Raw genomic sequence first — 18,341 nt, 5'->3', positions numbered from 1 at the left:
CCCCAGAAAGTTGTTCTGATGAGTTGCAACCTGTAAAGCCACACAGTTCTAAAGTGAGCTCTAAGGGCAGCCCCAAACCAGATTTTAAAACAAGTTTAAAAGCAAGATCAAAAGTTATTCCTTTGCCTAAATTTAGAACAAAGTCACACCTAGGACCTGCTGGTGCTAAGGTCAAAAGCAAGACCAAATTAGGTCCTGGACAGAAGACTCCAAAAGACAGCCAGTCCAAGACTACCACTGGGCTGCCACACACACTATCATCAGGAGATGCCAAAAACTTACTGGAAATGAAATTGTCCACTTCAGAACTAAAAATGTATGCCAGGGATATAATAAGTAGTATCCTGGAAACAACTGTGAAAGAATTTGAAAAGGTGAAGCAAACTAAAGCAATGATAAATGTTAAAGCTTTACCATCCGATCAAATCATGGCAGCAAATACAATAGTTAATACAGTTTTGCAAGGATTATATGCAAAAAGTAACCACAATTTGGCTTATCCAATAAAATTCTCACATGTGGAAGATCTCAAACTTTCACAGGGGAATTCAGATGCAGAGTATCTTGCCAAACCACAAGCATGTTTTTACTTGGAAAATGTTTCTTCACAGCTCGAACAGATTTTTCCTAAAGAAGGTATATTTAAAAAAATGTTTGACAAATGGCAAGCAGAATCAAATGATATGGAAAATGAAAAGTCTAAGCTAATGATGATAGCTGAAAATGTTTTGACTAAAATTCCAATAAAAGCAAAAGAATTAGAATATTCTCTTTCACTTTTAGATTTGCCACAGCTTCAGGATTGTGAAAGCAGGTGCTATAATCATTTCAAAGGAGCTTCTACTAGAGTTGAAGATACCAAAGCACAAATTAATATGTTTGGAAGGGAAATTGTTGAAATGCTATTTGAAAAATTACAGCTGTGTTTTTTGTCCCAAGTGCCCTCCCCAGATAGGAGAGAAACACTAGCAAGCAGGAAAGAATATATTAGTATTAAAAGTAAATATGATTTGCCAATCAAGGACATCCTCAGCAGTGTACCAATATATAACACAAATACAGTAGACCAAATTTCTTTGGGCTCCAGCAACCAAATTGTTCAAGAAATTATAGAAAGGGTTTTAAATATTTTAGAGTCATTTGTAGACTTGCAGTTTAAATATATGTCTAAATATGAGTTTTCTGAAATAGTGAAAATGCCTATAGAAAACTTTTTTCCTCTCCAACAGAGACTATTAAACAAAAAGATGTTGCCAAAATTACAACCACTGAAAAAGTTTTCTGATGAAACCAATTCAAATACTATTATTTCCAAGGAAAACACAGAGAATACCCTTCTACAGATTCACTCATTCCATTCAGAATTACTTACATGTGCTATTAATATTGTCAGTGACATGCTAAGTATAATTAAGAACAAGCTAGACAAAGAAATAAGCCAAGTGGAACCATCTTCAATTAGCACATTGAAAGAGACTGTTATAGCAAGTGAGATCATTGGCACACTGATGGACCAGTGTAATCATATCAATAACCTTCCCAACAAAAGTTTGTTCCAAGGAGCAGAAAATACCTATATTGTTAATCAGGTTGAATTAGCAACTAATATGAAAATGCCCACATCAAAGTTAAAGGAAGTTAGTTTGGGGAATAATCCTTCACAAATCAGTGTACCTGGTTTTGTGTGTTATTCAGAGGAAAATACAAAAAAAAAGTATAGGGCTTCATCAAACTTACCCTCATATGCCAGAGCCTCTGTAGAAGATACAATTAAAAGCTCAGAGCCAATGGAAAGGCTTGATTCAGAAAATATACCATCATGCTTTAAAAATGAAGTACAAGACTACAGTCCAAGGGAATCGAACTTTGGCCATTTTGACAAAATCATGCAAGGAAATAGCTCTCTCCCTGAAGGCAGTGTCTTACAAAAACTATTTAAGAAAGCAAATGAGTCCACAGAAGCAGCATTAAAGCAAGTCATGTCATTCATAGAAATAGGAAAAGGTGAAAATCCAAGAGTATTTCATTATGGAACTCTAAAACCAGTTGAGCCAAACCAAATTCAGACAACTGTTTCTCCAATCAAAATATGTTTAGCTGCAGAAAATATTGTCAATACTGTGCTGTCAAGCTATGGTTTTCCAAGTCAACGACACATTAATGAAAACATGGAAACAATGAAACCATTTTTCCTATCAAAGCAAAGCCCTTTGTCCATAATATCTGGAGGACAAAAGAATGAGGAGAAAAGTTTGCTTGGAATGTGGGATAAAAAAATAAGCTGTATACCTGAAGAAGAAAATAAAAAACCTGAAGCCATCACAGAAGATTTTTCTTTATTGCAAAAATGGGAAAGTAAGAGATCCCCAAATGGAAAGGCTCTGAAGGAAGTTAAAGTCATTGCTTTTACTGATCATGAACTGGGTCCAAAGGAAATTCATTTGGTAGCAAGACATATTTCCACATCTGTGGTCACATATTTCAAGAATTTTGAAACTAGAGGTAAGCAATAAATAACCTACTTTAGAAATTGGGATAACTTAGAAAAAATAGATATTTTTAAAGCTCTTCTATCCAAGGAGCTGAATTTACTATTTTTGTTTTTATTTTTTTTTATTTATTTTTTTCTGAAAATAGCCTTGGAAGTGGAGTATTTAATTACTTCTTAACATATCAGGATACAAAAAAAAAAAAGTTTAACATTAAATGATTTGAATCTGAACAAGCCTGTTGATCAGTTTTCCATAACTACAGATGAGAGAAAGTGTCATTACTTTAAAGCAGAGGATTTTGGTTGAGTATGAGATAGATGCTCCAAAGAGTTTTTAAAGTTTTTATGCATGACTTCTCTTTAATCATGCCAAATATACAGTTAACTGATTGAAGGTTAGTGATTCATCTTTTCAAGGTGAATAGTTGAAGTCTTTGCCATCTTTAGTCACAATGTATAAGAACAGTGGTATTAACCATTTGTTTTGATTGTAGTCCAGTATTCTTAAATTCCTTAAAATCTAAACATATCCTCACAAAGTTATTTTCACTCTTTTCTAAGAGGTTGAATCATATGTAAGAACCATTTTTTATATATCAAAACCTGTTGATTATTGGCAGTTTCATTATTGGTAATATTCTAATAATGCTATAGTACCCCTGAACTAGATCAATAATTCCAGTTACCAGTAATTAGTTGCCATAATACCAGTTCAGATACATCATTTGCCAATCATTCAAACAGGAAAACATATCCTACCAGTCTTACCCACCTGCATAGGGAGGTCATTTCTCATCCTTAAAACTGGCATTCTTTCAAGATGGATAGCTGTGTGTCTGCAATTTTCAAGTTCATAAACAGACTTTCTCCAAACATAGCCTAACTAAATAAACTTAGAGAATTATAAAGAAAAACAAAACAAACAAGAGAAGATCCATGATTCCATCCCATTGGTACTTTTCTCTATCAAATCTATTCTCTATTTTCAGACATGTTCAGGGCCTTCCAGTGATTTTACTCCTGCTCCTTATTCCTTTTGGAATACTCTTTCCTCACTTTTCTTCATCTCAACATAGCCAAAGCCTGCCTAGCAGTCAAAGCTCAGCTTAAAGCTTCCCATCTCCACAATTTTACCTGATTTCAAATGCAGAGGTATAACAGATGATTAAGTTTTGAGAAAAAATAGTGTGTTTCTCTGGCTGCCACTTGAAGAAGTTGGCCATCCCAGGGAGGTATATGATTTTTAATAAATACTCTTTTGAATAGAAAAAAGAATAGAGTTGTGACAAACTAAAATCTAGGGGTTAAAGTACTACTGACACTGCAACCTATCCTTCTGCAGTTTAGCACATTTTCATTTCAATCAAGTCATTTTTGCAACACATCTCTGTAGCTCCCTAAAAGTAACAGAGGGATGTTTGGGTGGCTCAGTTGGTTAAATGTCTGGCTCTTGGTTCCGGCCCAGGTCATGATCTCACAGTCGTGGGATCGAGCCCCCCAATGACCCTGTGCTCAGCGTGGAGCCTTCTTGTCCCTCTCTCTCTGCTCCTCCCCCACCCCCAAACAAATAAATTCTTTGAAAAAAAAAGTAACGGATAACCTAACATGAACTATTTTCACTAAAAATAAATTTTAAATAATTACATGAGCTCTCTAGAGATCACTGCAGACAAGCTAAATTGTAACATTAAACTTGGAAATCATTTTTCTGCCCCATGATTTCCAGCTTCTTAGAGCCCCTAACCCATCTAAGCAAGAGAGATATCAGCACTTAACTGAGAGACTTGAATTCTTCAGGGTTATTTTCTCAACTTTCTGCCTAAAATTAAGATTCCACAGGTGGGTAATAAATATCTGAAGAAAACCCAATTTCTTTCTTGACTATGTTTTTTTCTTTAGTGAGATATTCCATAGGTGAAATTCATATGTAAATAATTACCAGTATGTTGAATTTTACATATTTCTCTTTATGCATGCTAAAAGTGGTAATTTTTTTCAGTTTCCAGTGAGGAGAAGGTGTGTGTTATTTCCACATTGTCAAGGAAAAAATGTGAATCAAAACAGCCTCTAAGAAGTATCTACAGTGATTCTTCACTTAATCAATTTTGTGAACATCTCACTGAGTCTATTATTTGCCATTTAACTTCAAGCATTTCTGGTAACACCAAAGATAGAGAAAAAAAGAAAACACTGGAAAGCCAAAATATAGGATTTAGCAAGATTATTTCAATTAATTCTCAAATGTTTGAAAGCAGGTCAATTTCTATTGGGGAACTTGCTTTAAGTATTTCCGATATCATCACTGAAATCCTTTTTAACAGTAATATTATAGAGGTTGACATTGCACAGCAAATGTCTCCTTTAAAAACAAAGTACATTTACTGCCCAAGAGCAGCTTCTGCTGACTTTGATAATCTCTTTCAGGATCTCTTAACAGGAGTGATTCATGTAATGTCCAAAGAAATAGGAATAAACCATCATCTTGAAAGCAATGGAAGAAAAAAATCATTTTCCATGCTTAGAAGAAATAGTGTGACCATTTGCAATGAAACAAATACCATGGAAAGACAGAAAGGCTCCAGAGATTGGGAATCCTCTAATTACCAAATTGATCATCTCCTTCAAAAAAGTAAATTAAATTATCTGGCATGTCAGTTAGACAATCTGGTTGGTACTCTAAAAACTCGTGAATCCAAAGAAGTAGTCAATAAAGTTTTTAATATTGTTTTAGATTTATTTTTACCAGATGAACATCCAGGTGAGGCTATGAGTTCTGATAAAAAGGCAGGAACATTTTTTTCATCCTCAAATGATCAGCAAAGTAACAGCATACTTGAAAATAACTTAGGCCTCACCCCCAAATCAGTTTTTCTTCTCAATGTCGTGTGTGAGAAACTTATCAGAACACTTTTGGAAAAATGCACAAACACTGTTTTTCTTGATAATAGCCCTCTTTCCAATGAAATATTAGCAGAAGAATGTAAACTTTTAAGAACACTGCAAAGTGTAGAAGATGAAGAATTTGATTACTGTAAGGGAGCAATGGACTGTGAACAATTTCAAGGAGATTATATGTCAGACTTTTTAGAAAATCTGGCAGAAATGGATCAAGATTTATTATCATCAGACTCTTTGCTTACTGTTATTTCCCACAGCTTGGTTAAATCATTGATGGACAAACTATGTTACAGTGTACAACTCCCCCAAAGCCCACCTTTTGCAAACAAGCCTTTGAAGTACGCAAGAAAAAAAATGCAGTCTAGTTTCATAAATGCAAACAGGCCAGAATTAACAGAATTAGGACAAGGTAAAGCCTTTTTAGGATTCACGAGTCATGATGGTAATGCTTTGACAGGATCCCTGAATAGTCCCAGTGGGGTTAGCTCCAAAATACAAGCAGCATTTGGCAAGAAATGTTCAGTAAATTCCACTTCTGTGTCACCTCTCAAAAGACAGGGAACAAAGGATGTGGATTCAATACCCATCCATAATAAGCTATATCCAGGAGATATAAATACAGGTGTGTACTCGGCCACATTTTTGGAGGAAATAATTTCAGAACTGTTTTTTAATCTCTCTATTTCACTGTGGGACAAAAACAAAAACATCAATGAGGGATGGCTCTATGAGATGAATACAATATTTGTTAACAATGTAGTGAATGAGTTTAATAACGCACAAGTCACTGTTTTACGGAATGTTGAAGAAAGGCTGTGTTTTCCACCAGTCCATAAAAAAACTATTAGTAGAATTGTTGATTCAGTTTATTATGATGTTTTACAGCAATATAAATTGAAAATGACTTGTGATGATAATCTAGCATGTGACAATACCTCAATAGCAGAACAAATAACTAACGGCATATTGTCAGAGATTTTAGACTACCAACTCCCATCTTACTTCAGAGGAAAGCTCGTACCAAACTCATATTACTCTCTCCAAGCTGAAATTATATTGCAGAAACTTCAAAGTAACCTGAGAAAATTTACTTCCCAGTCTAGGTCTTCAACAGGCTACAGCACCATGTTGTCCCACTCATTTTTAGAAGATATCATCCGAAGACTTTTATCTCAACTCATTCTTTCACCCAACAAGGTTTCCTCTTTGGGAAACAAATATTTCATGAGTTCAGATTTCAATGAAATGTCTACCTGTATAATAAATAAGGTTATATCAACCATTTCAAAACATAAAATTTGGTTCACTATATATGACAATCAATATCTATGTACTGGAAAAAACCTCCAGAAGATGGTGGATTCTGTTTATAGTAATATCGTGCAAATGTCTGACTCTCTTGTTTCAATACAGAAAAGTATAGTTAGCCAAAGCCCAATTATGATTGACCGAATAGCCAGTTTTATTATCCAAGAGATTATTGAAAATCATCTTCAACCATTTTTGTGTGGAGAAGGTTTGCCTCGTCCAAAGACTCCATTGGATGCAGTATCAAATATGGTTAAGCAGGTTCTCAATGAAGTCACAGAGTCACACAGACCCCAGACACCATCACCCTTAGGTATTTATCCTGATACATTTGTAGGGGAAATTGTTGCCAGACTTTTATCAAAGATTTTCAGTCCAAAGCGTAACACTGAAATTGAACTGGAAAATATGACCCAAAAAATAGTAAACTCAATAAATAACCATTTTCACAAAGCTAAAATTCACTTTCTATATGATGGCAAAGAACAATCTTACACCTCTGTAAATATGGATATTGTGGATGAACTTGTCACCTCAATTTATAGAAATGTTTTAAAACAGCATGGGCTAGACCCTGAAGTTGATAAAGAGTCTGAAGACAGTGATATTTTTGTGGAAAATATTACCCATTTAATTGTAGCGGCTATTTCAGATTACCTTCTTCATCCACTCTTTTCTGGGGAATTGTCGTCATCTTCCCATTCTATTTCAATGGCTGAGAATATTGTTCAGGACATTCTTAGTAACATCAATAAATCTACCAAGCGAAGTCAGAGTTTATCTCCATATAACACCTTGCTGCCATACACATTTTTAGAAGACATGATAAGAGTACTATTATCTAGAATCTTTCCTTCTGCATCTAGCATTGTCCCAGACAGAGAAACTCCAAAAGACATATCAAGAGCGAATTTCAATGAAATTGCTTCAAAGATAATCAGTGATATTAGGATGAAAATTTTCCAACATGAAATTCAATTTTCAAAAAATGAAGAAGAAACCAAATTTGTTTATTCAGAAGATGATGTTCAGCATCTTGTTGACTCAGTATTCAAAAATATTTCACAAAACTCTGAGTCTCAAGAACCAGTTGAGCAAAATATCACAAGTAGTAATGATATTCTTATTGATAGAATAGCAGGGTTTATCATTAAACATATCTGTCAACAACATCTTCAGCCATTTGTGGATGGAAAGCTGTTACCTTCTTCATCATACACGTATTTTGATGATGAGAGAAAGCAGTGGTTTTATGCCACTGTTTATTCCTCAACTTTTTTGGAAGATGTAGTCTCTGGGGTTTTAAGCAAAATATTCCACAGGGTATTAGGCATTGTACAAACAAAATCAGTAAGAGATTCAGAAGATGAACTGTTTGATAAAGCTGAAAAACTCATAAATTTGATAGCAGAGGAATTCTCAAAATTTGAAGTTAGCATTCTAGAAAATGCTGAGGAACAACTGTGTTTGCCCCCAGTGGAGAGAGATATAGTCAAGAACATTATTGACAAGGTGTACAGCAAACTTCTGCAAGAATATGAGATGGAAATAATGCCTGATAAAGATTTTCTAAATGACACAAAGACATTAGCTGCAAGGATAACCCAAATCATCCTTGCTGAAACTTTTGATTTCCAAATTCATCCAAACCTTATAGGAAAGCTTCCTTTTAAGTCACACTCCAAACTCAATACTAATATTTTGATGAAGAGAGTTCAATGTAACATTACCAAATCAAGATTTCAAAGGCAGGCATCAACAATATATACTACCATGTTATCACATACTGATTTGGAAAAAATTGTCACTCAGCTTATATCTCAGATGAGTCCATTGTTCCCCAGAACAGAACACCTAGATACTTCTCAATCAGACCTAAGTAATACAGTCATAAAACTGATAGATGAAATTATGTCAATAATTTCAAAACATGCAATATGTATTATTAAACATGGAAATGAAAAACAAAGTATAATTTCAGAAAAAGATATCCAGTCTATGGTTGAGTCCATTTATGCTGATCTTTCATATTCAAATCTATACCAATCTCTTACAAAAGATAAAAAAGGTATAAGTAATATACCTGTTTCAAAAATAGCAAGTTTTATAATAAAAGAAATCTTTAACCACCATCTTCAGTCATTTTTATCTGGAGATAAAACTCCTGTTTCATCAGCAATTGATCAAACATATAAACAGAAAGCAATAGATCCTAAACAAAGAGAGTTGTCTTTCATTGTGAATTCAGCTTTCTTTTTGGAGGAAGTAATTTCTGAGCTTTTATGTAAACTCCTTTATGCATTCTCACATAATTTCTTGTCTGCTGAAAACCCAGATACAGTAAAAGCCAAAATTACCAGCATTGTTACAACATTAGTAAATTCAATTGTCCAGGAGTTTACCACATCAGAGATTTTAGTTGCAGATAACTTTGATGATGATATGTGTTTTTCAGAAGGATATAAAGAAATTGTTCAAAAAACAGTCAACCTTATTTATGAAAAAATTTTAGATGAATATAAATCTCTGATTCAAGTATACAGGGCTATACAAAGTGACACTGTTGGTTTTGGAAGAAAAATATATCATTTGCTATTAGAGGAAATTTATGACTATCAGGTGCAATCATTAGTTTCAGGAGAATTAGTGTCCTCTTCCTATTCTTCCCCTCAAGCTGATAATATCATTAGAAATGTGCTCAATGTCATCACAAGGGATAGCCATACCTTGCCATCATGTATTACTGTGCTGCCTCGTTCTCTTTTGGAAGATATGATTTACAAGCTGCTAGTGCATATCTTCCCTTCACCTGACACTGAAAGTGAACTAAAAGAGGAAGAAGTTACATCAGATTGTGAGTTTGTAGATGCAACTTCAAAGCTGACAGATGAAATTATCAAAGAAATTTCTGAACATGAGATCCGTCTTGCCACAGCAGAGGAGAATGCAGAAAGTATGCAATTAGAAATGATTGAGAATTTGGTTGACTCTATATGTAATAATATTTTGAAAAAATCTGAATTTCAAGCTGAAGTACAGAAAGGTGCAGACAAAAAAGGAGGCTCATTCCTCAGTAAAATAGCTGGATTCATCATGAAGGAAATCATGGATCATCATCTGCAGCCATTTTTACATAGAGAAGAATCATCTTCCAGTGAGGTATCTGATTATGCGCATATGTCTGTACTTAGTAAACCTGGTAAAGAAAAGACACAGCCTTCTCTATATTCAGCTACATTTCTGGAAGATGTAATCGTTGACCTTGTTCATAAATTTTATTCTCTTCCAAGTATTACTGAAGATGCTAAGAAAAAAGAAATCCTAGAGCCAGGCATTGTGGGCTTAGCTATAAAATTTGCAAACTCTCTGATAGGAGAGTTTAGGAAAAGTAAAATTAAAGTTCTACCAAATGCTGAGGAAATGTTTTCTTTTCCACCAATTGATAAAGAAACAGTTGACAAGATATCCAATTTTGTGTATGATCAATTCATAGGAAAATATGGCTCTAGTGATATTCAGAAGGATGATAAGAGTAACACTGTGACAGAAATGATTGCTGCTTTAGCTCAGAAGGCAATCTCTGCTTTTAAGATCCAACCACTTTTTTCAGGAGACTGGTCTTCCACCTTCTTTTCATTTCTAAATCCAGATAACATTACCCAAAGGGTTCAGCACTTACCACAGCAAACCTCTACACAGATAAACAGATGCTTGAAAGAGAATGAACTTGCTTTACCAAAACAATCATATAAACACACTTCTGTAACCACAGGCCAGAAAAATGTGATGGACACTTTGGAAATAGACAGTGGTGCAATAAGTAAAAAGAAAAGTTTCAAAACTGAAGGAACATCAATGAAAAAAGGTGACATCCAAGGTCCAAAAGTTACCTCTATAACTAGAATTATGAAAAGCAACGTAATTAACATGTTATCAGTGCCAGCTGCAAGTGTAGCAAATGAAAAGAAAGAGACAGAAAATAAAATGGAAATTTCAATTAACAAATATGAGAATGTATCAGGAGTTAGTTCTCCAACTACTAGTGTGAAAAGTAAAGATAGGCAGGAACTAGATTTGAGGGTAACTCTTAAAAATAATGAAATTGAGAAGAAAAGCATATCAGCTTCAAAAGACGAGAAGAGACAAGGTAATAAGGTACACACACAATCTCCAGTAGCTACTGATGTTATAATATATGAGGAGGAAATACTTGGACCAAATTTTGAAATAAACAATGAAAAGAAGATTGACAAAACAAGAGAAAATACATTAAAAAAGGAAGACAACCCCTTTCAGTTATCTTTGACATCCAAAGTGAGAAATACAGGGACCACAACAGAAAATATTTTGAAAACAGTTAACCAAAAGCCAAAAAAGGAGGTTGGAAAAGACTCTCCATCTCAAACAGATATAAATGAGGAACAATACTTAAATAATGAATATGTTCAAAATGTCATTGAAAACATTTATGACAATGTTTTAGAAATATATCATTCTCCAGAATCAGATTATTCAAAACCCCAAAGTCTCCCAAATGATACAATATCACATGTAATTCAAGAAGTCCGCCAAAATTTTACAGAGTCTGTTTCAACAAAGGATTCATCCCTCTCAATTAAGAAAAGTCTCCCAGTCAAAAAGAAAGAGAGAAATACAGAAAGAGAGAAAGAGATAGAGAGCGAGAAAGAAAAAGAGAAAGAGAGTGAGAGAGGGAAAAAAACAGAAAAAGTGAAAAGTAAGGAGATTAAAAATGAACCTAATAAATCAGACAGTCCTCATTACCCACCAAAAAGTAAACCTGGAATTGTTCCTGCTAAATTTTTAGAAGATGTTATCATCGAAATGGTTAACAAATTGCTCTTTTCTTCCTCATCAGAAACACAAATATGTGATAGATATCAAAATAAAAATGATGGTGAAAATCAAGCTGAACTTTATGATACAGCTATGAAACTTATGGACTCCCTGTTGAAGGAATTTTCAGATGCTCAAATTAAAGTATTTAGGCCACATAAGGGAAATCAGTTTTTTCCACCTGTAGATAAGGTGTCATCACTTCCTAATGCACCTCCCAGGCGTAAAGAATCAACTACAGATGAAACATCCTCCAACATTAAGAAAATAACTCTGGATAAAATGCCACTTATGCATAAAATGACTGAAAAACCCTCATCAAATAAGATACCTTTCCTAGATAAAATACAAGTAATTGATAAAACATTGGTCAACAAAGTTGTTCATTCTTCTGTGTGCAATATTTTGAAGGAATATAAATCTCAAGACTCAATTTGTAAGAACATAAAAAATAATGGGGAAAATTTAGCAAGAAGACTAACCAGTGCAGTGATAAATGAAATTTTTCAACATCAGCTTAATTTCATAGTTTGCGATGACGTTACAGCTTCAGCATGTTTCCCTCTGGAATCTAAGGATGTTGTTAGAAAGGTCCAAAAGGTGGCACAAACAGCCAGCAAAGAATGTCAAACATCATCACCATATACCATCATGCTGCCTCATGAATTCTTAGAAAATGTGATTTCAGCTCTTTTATCCAAAATTTTCTCAACAGTATCCAACACTGAAGTAGAAACATCTGAGTACAGTTGGTTCACAGAATTGGATTTCCTTCAAATGAAATTATTAAATAAAGTTACAACAGCAATCTCCAAAGATAAAGATATAACAACACAATATGTGGCATCCTTACATCCCAATGATGATGAAATTATTCAATTAGTGAGTCATTCTATTTATAATAATCTCTTGTCACAGTTTGGATCACAGGAGATAATACAAAATTGTGTAGCCAGCGGATGCAGAATCCTTTCAGAAAGCATAGTTGACTTAGTCCTGAAAGAAGTGACTGGCAATCAATTGCAAAACTATTTTTCTGGAGAGCTAACTCCACATCAGTGTGCAGAAGTTGACAGTGTTGTTGAAAATATCCTTAAAGATGTTATCCAAACTGCTGATGATCCCCAGCCTCAACCATCACGTGTGAACATTCTGCCTTATAACATAATAGAAGAAATCGCTGTAAAATTTTTATTAAAGCTTTTATCTGTGTTTCCAAAAGTGGATAAGGAAAGAACCAAATCTCTAGAAACTGACATGCAAAAAATAAGCTCAAAAATATTAAAGTCAATACAAGAATTTATCTCCAAAAGTAAGATTAAACTTGTACCACCAGCCAAGGAATTGCCTACTGTACCTTTAGCTAACAATGAAACTATTGAAAAAGTAGTTAATTCTGTTTATGCCAGTGTTTTAAAGCACTCTGGCTCACACACTTCTATATTTAAAGATTTAATGGGTAAGAGCAATGTCATCTCTGATATAATAGGTCTTTTAATGGTGAAGGAAATTTCCAATTCTGAATTTCAACCTCAAGTAGAGGACAAAGTATCAAGTTCAGAATTAGTTCTGGAAGCTGTCAAAATTATGGAAAAAGTGGTCAAAATTATTGATGAATTTAAGTCCCAGGAAAAGTCTTCATCCAAAAAAGGTTTTATGTTAGATGCCAGGTTTTTAGAGGAAGCATTGGCCTTGTTCTTGGCTAAAATAGTAAGGTTGCCAAGTGCCTCAAGCAAGGATGCAAAAAATTTATCGAAGACCGAGTTCAATATAATTGCATCTCAACTGACAAAATCTGTGACAGCTGAAATTTCCCAAAGTAATATTAATCTTGTTGCTGCTAATCCTGAAGAACACCTTTTAAATCCAGAAAGTATAGAAATGATTTCTCAGGTTATTGATTCTGTTTATAGTAATGTACTGCAACAATCTGGAACCCAGGAAGAACTTTATGATGATATAAAATGTACAAACACTGTTTTCCCTAGAAAAGTGGCTAGTTTAATTATTAATGGAGTTTCACATTTTCCATTAGATACAGTTAGCAGAAAGAATTCAAATGCTAATCTCTTTGGAAATCTAGATGTTAACAGAATTATTCAAAAGGCCCAAAAGCATGCTGATATTGATATGCATGAGTTAGAGGAAGAAGAGCCATATCAAGATTCAACTGGAAATTTTCCAATTAAAATAGTTCCTCATTTTGGGAATAGAGCAATCAAAATAGATCCAGAAATTATCTCAGAACACTTAGCAGTAATTTCTGTAAAAACTCAACCTCTTGAGAAACTCAAGATGGAGTGTTTAAGAAAAACCGGACATAGCATAACAGAACTGAGAAGAGCATCAATAAATGGGAGAAGCTACTCCTTACCAGACACATCTAATGTAGAAAAGATAAAGAGAGAAAGACGTATCTCACTGAATAAGTTGGGACGGCTAGATGTAAAACCCTTTGAGGTAAGTGCAAAAGCAATAGCAAAAACATAAGTGAATAGTGAGACATGGTTGTTCTGTGATTCCGTTCCTCCAACAGGTAGGTATATGGTAATGTATTTTTGTTGTTATTGTCAAGCCCAATAGGAGAACCAGTTGCATGGGTTCATCCATAGAGTCATATAATTTACTGGGACTTGCCGTATCAGCTTAGTGGCTCACGCTAAAGATCTCAGGCTAGTTTTCTTATGAAAATCAGTTTAAACTGGCTTTTTTTTTTTTTTTTTTAAGAAAAGAAATGCGGGGGCCTGGGTGGCTCAGTCGTTAAGCGCCTGCCTTCGGCTCAGGTCATGATCCCAGTGTTCTGGGATCGAGCCCCGCATCGGGCTCCCCGCTCGGCGGGAAGCCTGTCTCTCCCCCCTTCACTCCCCCTACTTGTGTTCCTCTCTCACTGTGTCTCTCTCTGTCAAATAAATAAATAAAATCTTTAAAAAGAAAAGAAAAGAAAAGAAATGCAGGGACATACCCTTAACAGTAAAATAAGGCTGACTGAAATTATAATCTTCAATTGCAAAATCAGAAGAAACACAATCTCATACAGTTCCTGTAGTTCTTTATTGTGGATACTGAAAGCAGTTTTAAAAGGCCAGTTAATAGAATATCAGGATAGATGAGGTTTCAAAAACTATCTAAAATAGTTTAATTTCTCAATTTACTTTTAGCAACATTCATTAATAAACATTACACTACAAATGCTAGATTATACTGTTTTCTTATTATTTCATTTCAATCATATTAGCCTTCCTCAAAATTTTCTATACTCTCAGTAAGTGCCCAGTTTCCTCTTCTATCCATATTCTAGACCCAGCTGCCTGAATGCTGCCATTTTGATGAACCAATTTCCTCTTGCTATGGACCTAGCTCTGCCCTAAAGCTCCATACTAGGGCCCGAAATATATTAAACTAATTAGGACTTTAAAATGTCAAAACCATGTCCTTGTTACATGGAAACTATACCACTGAGGACAAAGGGATTGTCTGGCCTATACATTTACAATGACCTACACATTTTGAGTTTTGTCAAATCCCCTTGTAATGATGGTGTTCACTCATTAAAAGACCGAGTGTACTTAGGGGAATAATCTATGGCCAGGAGCAAAGTTTTATAGAACCATTCTCCCTGAAGCATAAACCTGAAGTGAATTTTTTTTCCAATACTGTTCTGCAACACACTGAACTAAGTCTTAGGGCTGGTAAATATGTTAATTAGTGCTTTATGTTTTCATACTCAAATACTGAGATCATCATAAGCTAAGGCATAATTTAATCTCCTTTGCCCTAAACTTTTTGGATCAGAGGACAGTCCTTTTCACCCCTCAGTTTTGCTCTTCTATATATGTTCTCATCATTGTATTAGCATATTGCTTAGTAGTCTTCATTTATATACAAGTAATCCCTTTGGGGTAAAATTTGTGTGAACAGACTGTAGAATAACATTACTCAAAATTGGTTTTTAATTATCTATAGAATTGTCTGTCACAAATTTTACTCTTAGTCATTGTCTCTCTTTATTTAAGTCATTTATAGAATATTAAAGAAACAGATAATAGATAAAGACACATGATTTGTACCAATCTGAGTATCAACACTATCTCTAGCACAGGGACAGAGAAGAGAGACAAAAGAACAGTAGATCTGACCAAAGAACCTAGACATTTGATGGCTCTATGACAGGGCTTTGTTTTCTGTTTTGAGTACTAGATAGTCCCAACACACTAGGCATATACATATCAAAATTATATATAGTAACAAATTCCAAAGCCATATGGAATTTTTGATTTTCTAAACCACTAATTCTCTCTACTAACACAGAAAATCAAAATCAATTGTGTTTTAATTTCTTTTTCTTTTTTTTTAAAGATTTATTTATTTGACACACAGAGAGAGACAGCTAGAGAGGGAACACAAGCAGGGGGAGTGGAAGAGGGAGAAGCAGGCTCCTGGCTGAGCAGGGAGCCCAACGCGGGGCTCGATCCCAGGACCCTGGGATCATGACCTGAGCCGAAGGCAGATGCTTAACGACTGAGCCACCCAGGCGCCCCTGTGTTTTAATTTCTTAAAAAAGCTGCTTCTATATTTTTTTCCACAGAAGATACTCTTTTAGGGCACCATTGTCTGAAAAACTGGCTTACAGTATTACAAAGGGATGTTGAGGTCTACCATTATTAAGTCAGTTTGGAGGTTCTGCGGCATCATCAAAAGCTACAGATATTACAGAAATTCTATTATCTAATTATAATCGTCTTTTCTTTGATCTGTCTTTAGACATTGAAAATGAAAAGTAAGGGCGCCTGGGTGGCTCAGTCATTGAGCGTCTGCCTTCGGCTCAGGTCATGATCCCAGGGTCCTGGGATCGAGTCCCGCATCGGGCTCCCTGCTCTGCGGGAAGCCTGCTTCTCCCTCTCCCACTCCCCCTGCTTGGGTTCCCTCTCTCGCTGTCTCTCTGTGTCAAATAAAATCTTTAAAAAAAAAAAAAGAAAGAAAAGAAAAAGTAAGACTTAACTAGAAGGATAAAAAAAAATTAAGATTTATGTTTTGAAGATTCTTTTGGAAAATATAACCAAAGGATCAGGAGTGGAAGAATAGGGATTAAGGAGTCAAAGACCTTCACAAGTTTGGTTATTCATCATTTTTAAAAGCCAAGACCAGACAATACCTTGATTGTTTTTTGTTGAATATATGTACATTTAGGATTTTCTATGATTGCCTATCTAGAATTTTAGAAAAATAGATTATAGTGTCTACTTCTGTCCCAAAACTTTCAAGGTCAATGAAAAAACAAAAAGTAAATTATGATGCAACAAAATACAAATTTTAAGCAAAAAGAAAAAAAAAAGAAACAAAGAAAAAGGAAAGGAAAAAGAAAGAAAAGAAAGGAAACCTGTGTTAGATGTTCCTCTATACTTTGGAGTAAATTCTCATAGATTAATATGATCTCTGGCATATAAAAGAAATGCTAGACACCAACAAATATTTTTCATAACTTTCATTTGTTTCTTCTTTCTAAAACATTGCTAATATACAAAGAGTGACATTTGAAGATAATACTCCTTAAACTGAAACTATAAATCATATTAAAATAGTTAAATTACAATAGAACCACAGGAAGAGTGATTGAGGCATTTGTTTTTAATATTTGTTGTACCTTCAATTCCAGGCTGTTTGCCGAAATTCATTTCAGAATATAAGAAAGCCTGATATCTCCAAGGTAGAACTTTTAAAAGATGTTCAGAACAAAAAAGATCTTATCATTCGGTTAGTAGCTCATGATATTGATCAAGAAAATTCAGCAAATACCATAGAAGAGGAACTAATGTCTGAAGATGAAGTTGTTTTAAAAGAGATTGTACAAGAAGAATGCTTAAGAGAACAATTTGAAGACCAAATGAAAGAAGCCATGAAACCAGTAGAAAGCAAAGTTGTTTCTCCCAAGCCAACACAAAGCACAAACAGCCTGAAAAAATTTTTGTCTCTAAGCAAATGTTGTCAGCCCACATCCAGTGCAAATACTGAAAGTATTGAAGCAACTTCAAATCATATAATAGGACCTAAAGAGCAAAGAGTTAAAAGAGCTATTGCTGAGCTTGACATTGCCACGTGCTCAACAACCATGACTGAAACAGGCTCTTGGGAGAAAAAGCCACAGAGTAAGGTGAATAAGAATCATAGCAGTCAGTGACAGATATCTATGGAAAGAGTAGAGATCTTCAGAAAATCTGTCCAAGAATGTATCTTAATTAGCCAGAAAAGAATATTAAAATGGTTCCAGGCTCCTCCTAAGCCTGGTAATATTTATAGTATAAAAGAAATTATTAATAGATGAAGCCATGAAACTCAATGGAGGGAAAGCAGATAATGAAAAGAGACCTAGATTAGTTAGAAGCCCAAGGAGAACATAAAATAGAAACCATTGAAAAAAAAATGCAAGCTAATTATTTAAATCTATTATTTAACAAATTTCAGTCCCTTTGTATTTTGGCTGGTAAATATCCATTGAACATTTTGTGTAAAGAAAACTTATACATGTAGGATAGGACTAGAGAGTGGGTTAATGTAGGAGGAAGTAAAAAAAGATTCATACAAATTTAGATTGTCTGGGTCTGAATCCTGACTCTCACTTAATAGCTATGTGTCCTTTCGGCAAGCTACATAGCCAACTTTTTTCTTAAAAGTTACTTAGCCAACATGCCCAAAATTAACAGGCTAATCAAAATATTTGAAATATCACCCTTACTATCAGCCCATAAGCTCCACTATCATCATGGGGTGTAGCTCTTGTCCCTAGTATCATGCC

At 34.6% G+C, this 18,341-nt stretch overlaps 1 protein-coding gene across 1 annotated transcript in view; it reads left to right on the top strand.

The window, feature by feature from the left end:
* FSIP2 (fibrous sheath interacting protein 2) overlaps window positions 1-18,341 on the top strand; it is a 106,656-nt gene that overhangs the window by 59,793 nt on the left and 28,522 nt on the right. The window contains exons 17-19 of the mRNA XM_035007578.1: window positions 47-2,502; window positions 4,491-14,011; window positions 17,205-17,699. Coding sequence (XP_034863469.1) covers window positions 47-2,502; window positions 4,491-14,011; window positions 17,205-17,699 — 12,472 coding nt within the window. The remainder of the gene's footprint in view (window positions 1-46; window positions 2,503-4,490; window positions 14,012-17,204; window positions 17,700-18,341) is intronic.

Source organism: Mirounga leonina, unplaced genomic scaffold (assembly GCF_011800145.1).
Source record: "Mirounga leonina isolate KUSES-001 unplaced genomic scaffold, KU_Mleo_1.0 Mir_151, whole genome shotgun sequence".
NCBI lineage: Eukaryota > Metazoa > Chordata > Mammalia > Carnivora > Phocidae > Mirounga > Mirounga leonina.
Note: the sequence above shows the minus strand (reverse complement) of the source record. Positions and strands in the feature narration are given on the sequence as shown.